This window comes from Hyperolius riggenbachi, chromosome 3 (genome assembly GCF_040937935.1).
Source record: "Hyperolius riggenbachi isolate aHypRig1 chromosome 3, aHypRig1.pri, whole genome shotgun sequence".
Lineage (NCBI taxonomy): Eukaryota > Metazoa > Chordata > Amphibia > Anura > Hyperoliidae > Hyperolius > Hyperolius riggenbachi.
The window spans coordinates 66,800,065-66,815,593 of record NC_090648.1 but is presented as its reverse complement, the minus strand read 5'-3'; the positions used below and the strand labels follow the sequence as shown (position 1 = coordinate 66,815,593).

General features: G+C 49.6%; 1 protein-coding gene across 1 annotated transcript in view; it reads left to right on the top strand.

Moving 5' to 3' along the window:
• LOC137562702 (tetratricopeptide repeat protein 39A-like) overlaps positions 1-15,529 on the top strand; it is a 116,487-nt gene that overhangs the window by 92,757 nt on the left and 8,201 nt on the right. Inside the window, exons 15-16 of the mRNA XM_068274299.1 lie at positions 6,629-6,740; positions 8,432-8,546. Coding sequence (XP_068130400.1) covers positions 6,629-6,740; positions 8,432-8,546 — 227 coding nt within the window. The remainder of the gene's footprint in view (positions 1-6,628; positions 6,741-8,431; positions 8,547-15,529) is intronic.

Here is a 15,529-nt window from a genome sequence, read left to right as displayed (position 1 = left end):
GATACCTGACATGGCTAGTGCATCAGATCAGGGTCCTGAGTAGATTCATACCTGGGTGGTAGGGGCCCCGGGCCCCTCTCGACTGGTATCAAGAGATCCAGCATGACCCTACGGATCCAATGATACCGCTCTCATAACCACCCTATTTATTGTATTCTGTAAATGGGCAAAAGATTATATTGTACATTCATTTCTTCCTGCTAAGGCCGGAGTCAGCCTGACTGGAGTCCAGCTGTGTCTGCTTCTTGTCTATGAAAAGGCCCTGTTGGCTCCTTCAATTAACATCTGAATGTGAAATCTGCTTAGACAACTTTGAGTTTACACCTCTGGCTTGATCAGCAGTCACAGGGCCAGTCTTCCTGCCAGCTGCTTGTCACCTTATACCTGATGGATGGGCCATCAGCACAGCTTGAAGCCAGGGACTCTCTGGGCCCAGGCTCATTAGCATATCAAAAGAGCCATCCTGCAGTTAAGGTGATGCTATTCCTCTGCTAAGAAGGGACTGCAGACCTCCTACACAATAAATCCAGATTCTATCGATTTGAAGCGCAATCGACGCAGAGAATCAAGTGCGATCGCTTTTCTTCACGGGCGGTTCCAGGACGCGCCTGCGTCCCCGCAATCGTCCGTGACAGCCCCCCCCCTTGTCCGTGGCTTAGCCACTCATCCGCAAGATGTGTGGCGGCGCCGCTAACCTGGCTGACGGGTCTCGAGTTGCCGGTACGGCGGGAAAACCTATTGGAGCCTGTGGCTCGGTTCCCCTGGACCGGTCGCGGTCGGCTACCCTCAGGGTTGACCCAACATGGACCGTTCTGGACAGGGCGTTTGCGCCACTGCAGTCGGACGTGGTGTCTGCCGGGACTGCGGACAATGGGCAGTGGGTTGGTTAGGTCAACAGCCAGCCCACGCAGGGTTCCCCTGCTGAGTGGCTGTGGACCTAAGGGAACCCCGCGGGAATCCCTGGACCTTCCCAGCTCCTGACAGACGGCACATGCCCTGCAGTAGTTGGCTACATCCCTGTTCATCCGGGGCCAATAAAACTGTTTCCGAATACCGGCGAGTGTCTTGCGGACACCCGAGTGCCCGGTCAGAGGATTACCATGTGCGGATTTCAGCACATGTCCCCTAAACGCACTCGGGACCACAAGCCACTTGGTATCCGCGTGGGATCTACCTGTAGGGGGCTGTACAGACTCACTGTACAGTCTCCCACCTTCCCAGTACACCTTGAAAGTGGCCCCGTCTGCGAGGGGCTCAGCGGCTTGCTGCCTGAGCACCTCCAGGCTTGGGTCACTTTGTAGTGCGGCTGAGAATATGGCGCTGTCAGTTTCAGCCAACTGGCTCATGTCACACGAGGCCAGCGGCTGAAAGGTCTCATCCCTGTGGTCAGAGGAGGGGGAGGAGGCCGGAACCCCCTCCACCTGTCCTGAGCTCGGGTTCTGAGCAGTGCAGCTGCGCGGTACTGCTAGCACCGGTACACTGTCAGAATGGCACAGACGGACATTACTCAAATCATCATTGCATGCAGTAATGACATTGACAGGTATAGACATTTTTTCATTACAGACAGGTTGTACAGTAAACTCAGGTACAGTTACAGCATCATCACAACAGACAGTCTGTACATCAAACTCAGGTGCCTTTGAAGCAGGCACTATTGAACCTGGTACCCTTGAACTGGGCACATTCAACCCACCTCCCCCTGGTGCTCCCCCAAGTGTATAAAGTACCTGGTGGTGGGTGGAGAGTCCGTCTCCTTCCGTGAGCGACAAGGCGGTCGTGGCAGGTTCATAGTAGGACACAAGCTTGCCCAAATCAGTCCCTAGCAACACAGGGACTGGGAGATCCTTCATAACCCCAACAACCCTTTCGTGGACCCCTCCCACTCCCCAATCCAGCTTCACTCTGGCATGGGCTATGTGAAAAAGGGTGCCTTCTACCCCAGTAAGGGCAAGGGATCGGCTGGAGCTGATGCTCTCCTTTGGCACAAGGTGTGAGTGAACTAACGTGATGTCAGCTCCGGTGTCTCGAAATCCGGTGACAACTTTGCCGTTCACTCTAACAAGTTGCTGCTGGTCGGTTCGGTCGCGGATTTCCTTTCCGCGGGCAAACAGGACAAAATCTGATGATCCAGGCTGTGGTTCGCTGGCGGGTTGCCTCTGCTGTGGGTGAGGTGCAGGTGATGCAGATGATCCAGGTGCTGGTGGGGTCTGTCTCCGCTCCGGACAGTCGAATTTCATGTGTCCGGGCTGGCGGCAGTAGTGACAGGTGACCTCTCCAGGCGCTGCAGGCCTGGGTGCAGCAGCTGCGCTGGGTGGCCTCTGTGGCGGACGGCTCACAGGGGCAGGAGGGTCTGCCGAGGTATTGGGCTGACCTCCTCTCCAGCTGGATGGGACAGTTCTGCGGGTATCAGCCACCCGGGTAGTTGCAAAAGTCTCAGCAAGGTCTGCAGCGACAGTTGCTGAAGCCGGCTTGCGTTCTAGCACAAATTGGCGTACATCAGCAGGGCAAATGTTCAGAAATTGCTCGAGGACTATCAAGTCCTCCAGGACGCCATAAGACCCTTTGGTGAGGCCTAGAGTCCACTGACGGAGTGTGGTGAGCAAGCTGCTGACCACATCTCGGTACGAATCAGAAGACTTTTTCTGCCAGGCCCTGAACTTTTTGCGATAGGCTTCTGGCGTCAGCTGGTACTTAGTAATGATAGCGTCTTTTATAGCAGCATAATCATTATCCTTCTCCGCAGGCAATTCTGCGAAGGCATCAAGCGCTTTGTAGCGCAGCAAAGGTGTCAGATGTCTGGCCCACTGGTCTTGGGACAGACGATACTGACGGCATGCTTTTTCAAAAGATCGCAAAAACAAGTCAATGTCTGTGTCTTTTTCAATATTAGCAAACTTAAATTTTGCACTTACGGGTGCTGCAGCTCCTTCAGCAGGGAGGCTGGGCGGTGAACTCCGGCTGGCCTGTTGAACCTTTGCCATGTTGAGCTCATGCTGTCGTTGGCGCTCCCGCTCAGCGGCATCCCTCTCTGCGTGGCGTTCAGCAGCAGCAGCTTGCCGCTCCCGTTCCTCTCGTGCTTCCATGTACTGCATGTACTTGTCCAGGTCAGTCTCCATCAGCTTTTGTAATGCCTGCTGCATTACCGGGTCAGCACCCATGGACAGTCCAGTACTGGCCAGTTCCGGGCGAGTAATGTCAGAAACTCTGGGATTGGGGTCCATACTGACAGTCTCTGGCGTAACTGTTGCAACAGGGCCCGCAGGATGCTCAACCTCTGTACGCCTAAGATCTTCAGCCTCTGGTTCCCCTTGATTGTCAGATGGGCTGGTATCCACCTCAGCGGACACTCCCGGCTCCCGCAGTTGCTGGGCATCCCATCTGGACAAGTCTGCTATCAGGTCCCGTTTTGTCTTGCGGAGGATGCCAATGCCCCTCTCTTCGCAAAGATTTTCCAGGTCTGCTAGGCACATGTTCTGGTAGTTCCCGGACATTTCCATGCCAAATAAAATAAAACTTTGGGGAGGGGTACTGGCTACACAGTCTCTCTGTATATATAAAAAATATATTGCCTTCCAGCTACACCAACGAATTAGTTCGTTTCTCGATAGCGCTAGCGCTATCGCAGATACTTTCAGCACAACACAGATCCCACCGCTGCCACCACTGTCACAGGAGCCCTCAGTGGCTGACCGCACTTAGCCTTCTAAACGGTGCCAGCGCACAGATCGTGCGAACTCTGGTCGCAGTCAATGCGCAGGAACCGTTAAGAATTAGCCGCAGACAACTCAGAAGGGAGCCTGTGAGACACGGGTGATTACAACGTCACCTACTGGTTCAGAGTAAACTGCCACCACCGCGGTTACTATGGGACCGTGGGGCCCACTAACTGACTGACTAATCCTGCGAATAAAACGGTTAAACACACGATATTCTGTCTAGCCAACAACAAACAAACAGTAGCGTATCTTCAGAGACCCGGGATCATTTCTGTGTGTGCTGATAAGCAGGGTAGCGGAAAGTGAATGACTTGGAGAAAGTCGTTTATTCACGCAATATAAATAATTAATATATACAGACAATTATGAAAATCAACAATTATGAAAACAGTAATAGCCAGTATGAAAAATAAAAGAAGGGAGAAAAAATACTTAGTTCCTGGAAAGATGTCCTTATTGTGGGAAGAATCATAAAGTCCTTGGTTTCAAAGTCCAGAGTTCAGAGTTCAGACCAGGTGGATGCCAGCATATCCTCAAGCTGGCATCTGATGAGTGCAAGATGGTTCAGTGTGGAGGACACAGCCCGCCTGCTGGCTCTGTGCTTTTGATGAAGCTGGTTTGGGGGTGTGGCAATGCCAGCCCCCTCTGAGCTACCAGCAAATGACAGTTCATTCCCTCTGAGAGATTTTAGAGCTAAACTTATGAATTGCTGTAACTCCTGAACCATACACGTTACATTTAGGGGGGTAACAGCTTCATACTTGGAGGAAAATACAGATCAATATGATACCTGACATGGCTAGTGCATCAGATCAGGGTCCTGAGTAGATTCATACCTGGGTGGTAGGGGCCCCAGGCCCCTCTCGACTGGTATCAAGAGATCCAGCATGACCCTACGGATCCAATGATACCGCTCTCATAACCACCCTATTTATTGTATTCTGTAAATGGGCAAAAGATTATATTGTACATTCATTTCTTCCTGCTAAGGCCGGAGTCAGCCTGACTGGAGTCCAGCTGTGTCTGCTTCTTGTCTATGAAAAGGCCCTGTTGGCTCCTTCAATTAACATCTGAATGTGAAATCTGCTTAGACAACTTTGAGTTTACACCTCTGGCTTGATCAGCAGTCACAGGGCCAGTCTTCCTGCCAGCTGCTTGTCACCTTATACCTGATGGATGGGCCATCAGCACAGCTTGAAGCCAGGGACTCTCTGGGCCCAGGCTCATTAGCATATCAAAAGAGCCATCCTGCAGTTAAGGTGATGCTATTCCTCTGCTAAGAAGGGACTGCAGACCTCCTACACAATAAATCCAGATTCTATCGATTTGAAGCGCAATCGACGCAGAGAATCGAGTGCGATCGCTTTTCTTCACGGGCGGTTCCAGGACGCGCCTGCGTCCCCGCAATCGTCCGTGACAGTAACTGAGGTTGTCTCTCCAGTATAGGTAGCCAGAGTGTCCCTCCAGTATAGAAAGCCGAGGTGTCGCCCCAATCTAGTTAGTTAAAGGAATCCCCCAAACCTTTTGCCTGTGTGTGATGAGGAAGCAGCGATGGCCATACAAGTCATGGACAAGGTGGCTCTGGCATCATGGAAGGCCCCTGCTGCAGGTGAGGCCCCAAGTGCCACATGCTTTGCATATGCCAAGCTGCACCCCTGGGTTGGATAATTTTTGAGACCGTATGGCCAATGGAATTGCATACAAGTGTTGTCAAGCAGCAGCTGTGAGAGTGGAGAAAACAGTGCTCTTGGGCAGCAATCAGCCAAACCGCTCTACCTGGCTGATTGCTGCTGTATGGGGGGCCGCTGTACACATGGTAGACAGCAGAGGCAGTCATTATCAGTCGTCTTCAGCCGAGTTTCATCTGGCATATGTATGAAGTAAAATGTAAGTACCTACCTCCTACGCCTCAGACCCATTTTATTAGTCGCCCTTAAAGAGGAACTCCAGTGAAAAGAATGTAATAAAAAAGTGCTTCATTTTTACAACAATTATGTATAAATGATTTAGTCAGTGTTTGCCCATTGTAAAAGCTTTCCTCTCCCTGATTTACATTCTGACATTTATCACATGGTGACATTTTTACTACTGGCAGGTGATGTCAGTGGAAGTAGCTACTGCTAGCTGTTTACAGCTGTTGCCAACTGCCAAAAAAGCAATTTCCCACAATGCAATGAGGTTCACAGACAGGAAACTGCCAGGACCATGGTCCTCAGTTTCCCGTGGGAGGGGTTTCACCACAATATCAGCCATACAGAGCCCCCTGATGATCCGTTTGTGAAAAGGAAACGATTTCTCAAGTAAAAGGGGGTATCAGCTACTGATTGGGATGAAGTTCCATTTTTGGTTACGGTTTCTTTTTAACTATCTGAAAGCAAGTTAAAGTGCACCTGAAATGAGGTTCAAAAGCAGATGCTGGTGATGGGGCAGACTTACTACGCTTGTGCTGTTACACCTGCAGGTTTTGCAGAGTGGAGTGTACCGCAGGGTGTGTGACAAGGACCTGAAGCCGTGTACACATCAGATGGTTGTTTGCCAAGGGGGCTGGTTCACCTTTGTTGAGAATTTGTGTGTACAGCCACTCCAAATCCCCCTGATGCGTCTGTGAGAGATCCGACTGGCAGATTGTCTCCGACGAGTACAAGTCAATGGCATTGTATTTTTGTTTTGTTTTTGTTCTCCTTGTTTTTACTTTGACTTTGAGCACTGTGACCAAAGCCACACCCCCAAAAGATGGCTGACCTCTGTTCCAGGAGGACCTTATGTAGTGAGGACTATCTGAAACCTTTTTTTCTTTAAAAATAAGAAAAACTGCAGTGAAAGTGATGTCTATGTAAACGATCTTTAGTCTGCACCATGGATAAGCAGAGCTACCTGTCTGTCTGATTATGATGTGTTCTAATCCACAGGAGATGATGTACTTGTGGAACGGGTTTTCTGTGCTGGGAAAGGACACCAATCTAACGGGAGACATTCTGAATACATTATGTGAGGCAGAGAACCGCTTGATGGAGGAGTCAGGTGACTACTGTCTAATAGGCTGTGACAACGGCCATAGAAAGTCATAGGAAGGCATGCAAGTAAAAGCTCGTACACACGTGCAACTTTTCTTCCCAATGATCGTCCAAACTTGGTCCGTTGGATGATAGTTGGGTGTGTGTACACTTGGCAAACGACTAGATGGGTGACTGTTAACAGGCGGTTTGCCTGATCCAACAGGCAGATCAACTCACACGATATCATGCAGTTGGTTGTGTGCGTACAAATAGTTTAAACAACTTGTGGTCATATTGTGCGGTCCGTCATTCCGCTTGTGTGCGCAGCTTGCACATGAGTTGGTTGTTCAGTTGGTTGCTGCGTGGAAACTACGAGTCGTACAATCGCTTGATCGGTCGGTCATGTCATCAGGTTGGTTGTGTGGAAAACTTGCACGTGTGTCCGAACCTTAAGCAAATTCAGAGAAGCTAAAGAGACTCTGAAGCGAGAATAAATCTCGCTTCAGAGCTTATATTCACGCTATCACGCGGCTAAACGGGGGTCCCTTACCTCCCAAATCCCCTCGTGGAGTCCCGGGGATCTCTTCCTGGTGAGGCAGGGCTAATGGCCGCAGCCCTGCCTCCCGCGCGTCTATCAGCGCTTCTCTCCGCCTCTCCCCCGCCCCTCTCAGTCTTCCTTCGCTGAGAGGGGCGGGGGAGAGGCGGCAATGTGCCGCTGATAGACGGCGCCGAGAGGCAGGGCTGCGGCCATTAGCCCTGCCTCAACAGCAGCAAAATCTACGACCAAGTTGGTTGTGGATTTTGCAGGGGGGATTTGGGAGGTAAGGGACCCCCGCTTAGCCGCGGGATAGCGGCGTTTTAGCAGGGGCACACATGCCCCTGCTGAATATAAGCTCTGAAGGGAGATTTATTCTCGCTTCAGTGTCTCTTTAAATCACCCAAACCCCGACCCCCATTTTTAGACAGTTTGCGGGTTGTTGTGTTATTTTTTTTTTTTTTAAAGGACACTTGAGGCAAAAATAAACTAATGAAATAAACAATTGTATCTATCTTCCTTATCATAAAAATGAATTTTTAAGATATTCCACAGGTTTATTTTGTTTAAATCTACTTTTTTTTGTTTTAACTGTTTTATTGTTTTTGCTCAATGACACATTCAATGAAGTATGTCAGAGCTAAAATCTATGAACTATTGACCCTTTTTATGTCTTTCTTGCTCTCAGAAGCCATTTTCTGCTAGGAAAGTGTTTTATGGTTGGAATTTCTTATCAGTGAGGGTCACACTGTAGTCACTTCCTGTCAGGACTGAGTCAGACACTTACATACCTGATATATAACTCTTTCAGGAAGAGAAAGAAAAAAAGGAACACAGACAGCATAGTTATTTGTGTGCTTGGCACTGTACATACCCATGTCTATCTCATCATGTCACATGTCACCTCGGTTATCCTTTAAATAATGTAGTGTTGATTAAATGTTTATCTACATTTTAAGGTGACCTTACAGGTATATTGTTTTTTCTTTGGCTGCCAAATAGGAACCATCAGTTTTTGCATTTGTTTGGTCCCGTTCCAAGCTTGCATAGAATTAACATAACATTTGCATCAGTTTCAAAATTATTAGCATCTTATTGATCATCTCCACTGTAGATAAGATCAAACGTCATTTAGAAAAAATAAATATATATGTTCTGATGATTTCCTTGCCTTGGGACAGCCACCGAGTACCTTGAGGACGACCGGAGCTCCATCCTCCTTCTGAAGGGTTTGTGTCTGAGGCATCGGGGGAACCTGGCACAGGCCGAGCAGTGCTTCACCCACATCCACCAGAGGTATCACAATTAACCTTAAAGAGACTCCGTAACAAAAATTGCATCCCGTTTTTTGTCATCCTACAAGTTCCAAAAGCTATTCTAATGTGTTCTGGCTTACTGCAGCACTTTATACTACTACCGTCTCTGTAATAAATCAACTATCTCTCTCTTGTCAGACTTGTCAGCCTGTGTCTGGAAGGCTGCCAAGTTCTTCAGTGTTGTGGTTCTGATATGAACTCCCCCTTCCAGACCCCTCTATGCACACTGCCTGTGTATTATTTAGATTAGAGCAGCTTCTCTCTTCTCTCTTATCTTTTACAAGCTGGATAAATCGTCCTCTGAGCTGGCTGGGCTTTCACATACTGAAGAATTACAGACAAGGGCAAAGCTGTTTGCAGGAGAAAAAGGAGCAGCCTGAAATTTCAGTGCATGAGAACTGCAGGGAGAAAGAAACACGCACATGATCTCTTGAGATTCAAAAGGAAGGCTGTATACAGCCTGCTTGTGTATGGATGTATTTTCTATGTGTGGACATACTGTACATCAACCTACTTCCTGTTTTGGTGGCCATTTTGTTTGTTTATAAACAAACTTTTTAAAACTGTTTTTAACCACTTTTAATGCGGTGAGGAGCGGCGAAATTGTGACAGAGGGTAATAGGAGATGTCCCCTAACGCACTGGTATGTTTACTTTTGTGCGATTTTAACAATACAGATTCTCTTTAAAGCGGAATTGTCACCATAAAAATGACATTTCAACAGCAACTGGTCTGAGTGTATTAAATGATAAAGATACTAATCCTGCACTCAAAAGTTTTCCTGCTGTTATCACATACCTTAGAAGCAATAGCCCTTTAATAGCCATTGCCATTCAGTTGCATGCTGGGGGTTCTTTTTATCTATAATACATTCCTCTTCCCTTTATTTCCCTGCCTAGCTGAAATATGATCCTCTGCTCACTTGTGTTTACAAGCAAGGCTGAGGTGATTGGAGGAGAAAAGAAAAAAAAAGTTAAGGGAAGAAATGACATCAGTATTTAGCCTAAACTGTGGGCAAAAGACATGGTTCCCACCAGGAACAGAATTCTCTTCATTTACTATATGAAGTTCACTGAAATTAAAACGTGGACAGTACAATACATGTTATGTAAGTAGATCCAGTATTATCTACTTATATATGTGGTTTTTTTTCCCCCCTGGCATAGTATGGCTAATCCTACTGCTTTAATTCGCCAAGTACAAGAGTCATACCTGGACCTGCTTTTGGTACACACAGGCGTTGGCAGTAGTGCAAGTTTAATCTCCCTGGCGGTATGGAGGAGCCCTCGTCCAGGAAAAAAAAATGGCTGAAAACAGTATGGAGTCCAGCTGTTCTAAGGCAGGGTTTTTTTTCATGGGTTTTCTGCATTTAAAATTTGCGTTCATACGTGAATTTTCGCATGCTCTGGAAGCCTGTATGCGAAAATCATCACATGAACGCAAATGTTAATGCAAAAAAAAAAAAAAAAAAGCATGCCAAAAACTGCATGTTTTCTGCCAAAAGCTGAACAGTGGAGAAATTGTGGTCTGGCAGAAATGGAAACTTAACCACTTCCCGACCGCCGTATTGACAATTGGCGGCCGGGAAGTGCACCCCGCAAGGACCGCCGTATTGACAATTGGTGGCGGTCCTTGTAGGGGCATGGGCGGAGCGATCGCGTCATCAGTGACGCGATCCTCCGCCCGGGATCGTTACTTGGGCATTTTGTCTCCGCTCGCCGGCCACTTAGCAGAGCCGGCGAGCGGAGAAATCCGCATAGCTGCCCAATCAGGATGTATAAGGCACTTTGTTAGGTAAACAAAGTGCCTTATACGTGCTTCCTCCTCGCCTCGTGGTCTCATTGTTGCAGAGACCACTAGCGAGGAGGAAGCACTTTGTAAGTAGAGCACCATAGCCGGCCTTTGATATGAGCGACCGGAGCGGTCGCTCAGGGTGCCCGGCTTCCAAGGGGGCGCCTATAGCTGGTTACCTATACTGAGGGCACCTACACCTGATTTCTTATACTGGGGGCACCTATAGCTGGCTACCTTTACTGAGGGCTCCAACACCTGGCTACCTATACTGGAGGCACCTACGCCTGGCTACCTATGGGAGGGGATGGAGACCCTCAACTGACTTCCTATACTGGGGGCACCTACGCTTAGCAACCTATATTGAGGGCACCTACACATGAGATCCTATACTATGGCACCTATACCTGGCTACCTACCTATACGGAATCTGAAAGCGGTTATTTTTTTTTTTGGGGGGGGGGGGGTGGGGGGGGGGGCACTGTGGCTATAACGTGTGGTGCAAATTGTTTTTCTTTGTCATTCTAAATGGTGGGGGGGGGGGGCACCTAACTGTCCCACTGATTGTTTTCATTAATATTCCATAAAGGTTCTAGCCTTCATTTTTAAGTATATTTAAGATAATGCACTCTTTCCATCCATTTGTGGTTATTAATAGTATTTTTTTTTTCTATTATACATATGTGACGTGTCACAGAGATCTGAGCATTTGGTGTGATGTGCAACAACATCAAAGGTTGGGAGACACTGTCCTAGGAGATATCTCAGGAGAGAAGGAAGTGTGTGTGTGTGTGTGTGTGTGTGTGTGTGTGTGTGTGTGTGTGTGTGTGTGTGTGTGTGTGTGTGTGTGTGTGTGTGTGTGTGTGTGTGTGTGTGTGTGTGTGTGTGTGTGTGTGTGTGTGTGTGTGTGTGTGTGTGTGTGTGTGTGTGTGTGTGTGTGTGTGTGTGTGTGTGTGTGTGCGTGCGTGCGTGTATACGCAAAGAGGATGAAGGGGGGGCACAAAAATCAGGTTTCGCTCAGGGCGCTGTGAAACCTAAGGCCGGCCCTGTAGAGCACACACAGCGTTTTTTTTGCCTAACAGCCCCCCTGATCACCCACCCCAGGCCTCATACCCCCCCTGATCACCCCAGCAGACCCCTGCCTAGCACCCTTGCACCCCTGCAAACCCCCCCCCCCCCCCCACCTGCCACTAACTAGCGACGCTGCCCCTTAGTTTAGGTCCCTAACTGCCTCCTAGTCACCCCTGATCCCCCCCCCCCCTACCTTTAGATCACCCCCAGACCCCATCCCAGACTACCCCCCTGTATACTGTATACATCTGTATACAGCTACCTTACCCCCTGATCCCCCTCTGATCACCTGTCTATCACCTGTCCATCACCCCTCAGCACCCCCACCCATCAGAGCAGACCCTAACTGCCCCGCGGGGGTAACCGATCACCTGCCCAGGCCCTCGATTGCCCTCATACCCCCCTCCTGATTACATCCCCTGCTCTTTGTTTACATCTGTCCTCCCCAGCGATCACTAACTGATCTGCGATCAGTAACCCCCTGTGTCTGCCTCTCATCAGATCAGGACTCAGTCTGCCCCGTGCAGGCTCCTGATCAACCCCCCACCCCCTCAAATCGCCTTCAGACCCCCCCCCCCCCCTAATCACCGTCCAAGTGCATTGTATTTGACTGTGCTGCGCTTGTATTCGATTGTGCTGCGCTTGTATTCGATTGTGCTGCGATTGTATTTGATTGTCCCGTGATCTGCTTCGATTGTCCCGTGATTGTTTGATTGCCTCTGAGACCCCACTTCCCACCAACCCCCACCCCCACCCCCCATCACCTTCCGAGTGCATCAGATTTGATTGTGCTGCGCTTGTATTCGATTGTGCTGCGATTGTATTTGATTGTCCCGTGATTGGCTTCGATTGTCCCGTGATTGTTTGATTGCCTCTGAGACCCCACTTCCCACCAACCCCCACCCCACCACCACCCCCCATCACCTTCCGAGTGCATCAGATTTGATTGTGCTGCGCTTGTATTCGATTGTGCTGCGATTGTATTTGATTGTCCCGTGATTGGCTTCGATTGTCCCGTGATTGTTTGATTGCCTCTGAGACCCCACTTCCCACCAACCCCCACCCCACCACCACCCCCCATCACCTTCCGAGTGCATCAGATTTGATTGTGCTGCGCTTGTATTCGATTGTGCTGCGATTGTATTTGATTGTCCCGTGATCGGCTTCGATTGTCCCGTGATTGTTTGATTGCCTCTGAGACCCCACTTCCCGCCACACCCAACCCCCCCCCCCCACCACACCCAACCCCCCCCCCCCCACCACACCCAACCCTCCCCCCCACCACACCCAACCCACCCCCCCCACCACACCAACCCTACCCTCCCCCCCCCACCACACCCAACCACCACCTTCCGAGTGCATCAGATTTGCTTGTGCTGTGATTGGAGTCGATTGTGCTGTAATTGTATTTGATTGTCCCGTGATTGTTTGATTGCCTCTGAGACCCCGCTTCCCACCAACCCCAATACCTCTCAAATACTCCCTTTTTGCTAGGTAGGTGCTCTTTTTTTCTGGGTAGTCTCGGAGGAAAACCCCATAAATTTAGCAATCCACAATGGCAAGAAGGGGGCTTTCCGATGACGAGGTATACAGGTACATGGACCAGTCGGATGAGTTCTTTTGGGAAGAATCATCCGTCGAATCTTCCGGGTCCGAATTTGAACCTGTAGAAAGCAGTGGTTCCCTGACTGATAGTGATGACGAGGCTATGGTCCCGGCTAGAGCCAGGCGTACCAGACCCCAAGTCGTTAGACCGCAGGTGGCGCAGGATCCGCCTCAAGGGCAGCAGGGTGGTGCTAGCGCTGTTGATAGTTTTCTTGGTGAGGCAGGCACCAGCAGCGCAGCATCTCCTGGACTTGGTACCAGTACTTCTGTAGACCCTGGCGAAGTGGTGAGCGTCAGCATGGAAGTCGAAACTGGTACGGTGGCAAGTGCAGTAGTACCCCCGTCGCAGCCACCAAGAAGAAGACGGGCCCGTAGTACCCATAGACTCCCAGAGGTGCTGGCACAACCAGATTGGCAATCCCCTGATTCCGCCGCACCCGTAGTGCCCCCTTTCACTGCCCAGTCTGGAGTCCAGGTGGCGACAGCTCATCTAGGAACGGCCCTAGACTTTTTGCAGCTGTTCATCACCCAGGTTCTCTTGGACTTAATTGTGGTTGAGACCAACCGTAAAGCCACACAATTCATCACCGAGCACCCGGAGAGCATGTATGCCCAGCCTTTCGGGTGGAAACCAGTCCAAGTTTCCGACATTAAAATCTTTTTGGCCCTTATCCTTCACTTGGGACTAATGAAACAGAATGTATTGCGGGCGTATTGGTCTACGAACCCAGTACATCATGTTCCCTTGTACCCTGCTGCCATGTCCAGGACACGATTTGAGTCCATCCTGCGCTTCCTGCACTTCAACGACGACGAAACCTGTCATGAAAGGGGAGACCCTGCTTATGACCGGCTCCACAAAATTCGGCCCCTCATAGACCACCTGTCCTCAACATTTGCAGATGCTTATATCCCTGAACAGAACATCTGCGTAGACGAGTCCCTCTTACGCTTTACCGGGCGCCTTGGCATCAAACAGTACATCCCAAGCAAGCGTGCCCGGTATGGGGTGAAACTGTATAAGCTCTGTGAAAGGGCCACAGGCTATACATGTTGTTTTAGGGTCTATGAGGGAAAAGACTCAAAATTAGGAGCCGGTCGGATGCCCTGACTACCTGGGGAGCAGTGGAAAGGTTGTGTGGGACTTGGTGTCACCCTTGTTCCGGAAGGGGTACCATCTTTTTGTGGACAATTATTACACAAGTGTGGCCCTCTTTCAGCACCTAAAGTTAGAAGGAATCCGATGCTGTGGCACTGCGCGGCCTAGTCACCAGGGCTTCCCCCAACGGCTCGTTACCACCAGACTTCAACGGGGGCAGAGGGCCGCCTTGCGTACTGAAGACCTGCTCGCGGTGAAATGGAGGGACAAGAGGGACGTTTACTTTCTGTCCACCATTCACACAGACACGACAGTCCAAATTCAACGGGCAACTAAGGTCATTGTAAAGCCCCTTGTCGTCCACGAATATAATGTCAACATGGGAGGGGTGGACTTCAATGACCAGAGGTTAGCGCCCTATTTAATTACCCGGAAAACAAGACGCTGGTATAAGAAAGTGTCTTTTTATCTGATTCAATTGGCAGTTTACAACAGCTTTGTTCTCTACAGTAAGGCTGGGAGAACTGGATCTTTCCTCCAATTTCAGGAACAGATCATTCTGGACATCCTGTATCCAGGACGTGCCAGGCCCCCCCCCCCCCCAGATGCAACTAGCCGACTGCATGGTAGGCATTACGCCTATCAGATTCCGTGTGCCCCAGGTCAACGCATCCGAAGAAAACGTTGTCGTGTCTGCAGCAGGACTGGAAGAAGGAATGACACCAATTTTTATTGTCCCCGCTGTCCTGACCAGCCTGGCCTATGCGTAGGGCCGTGTTTTGAGAGGTACCACGAGCAGGTACACTATTAGAACCTAGGGAACTCCAGACACAGGAGTAGGCACACACTCAGTGGTCTTTCGCACATTGTCGCAGGGAGAGGAGAGGTAAGCTTGAAAACCAAACGGGTAAGCATAAAAGTGGCAAGAAGGATCGGTTTCCATGCTTGATATTGCTGATCTGTCCTGGGTTGGCGATATAAGACGGCATGTTTGAATTTCCCTTGAGTGTGGACACCCCCGGTTTATATGTGATTTGGGCCTATGATGATGCTTTAATGCCACACAGAGTCATCTCTATTGGCAGGCATATTGCTGTATCCTACAGGCATAATGCTGTATACTAAAGTTCTGAGGCCCAGTCACATAAGTTGGTGGCTCACCCTGAGTGCAGGGTGGCATGGGGTGTCTCTCTCCTGAGGTTATCACTGCCATTGATGTGGAGGAAGATCTGCCATTGATGTGGAGCAAGGTATGTTTGCCGTTCATTTTTCCTTTCAGCCCAGAGTGCATTACTTGTATACCCAATATAAGGAGGATAGCAGAAACTCCTAATACTGGCCATACATGTAATGATTGCAGAGACCCTAAAATGCCAGGACAGACTCCACAAATGACC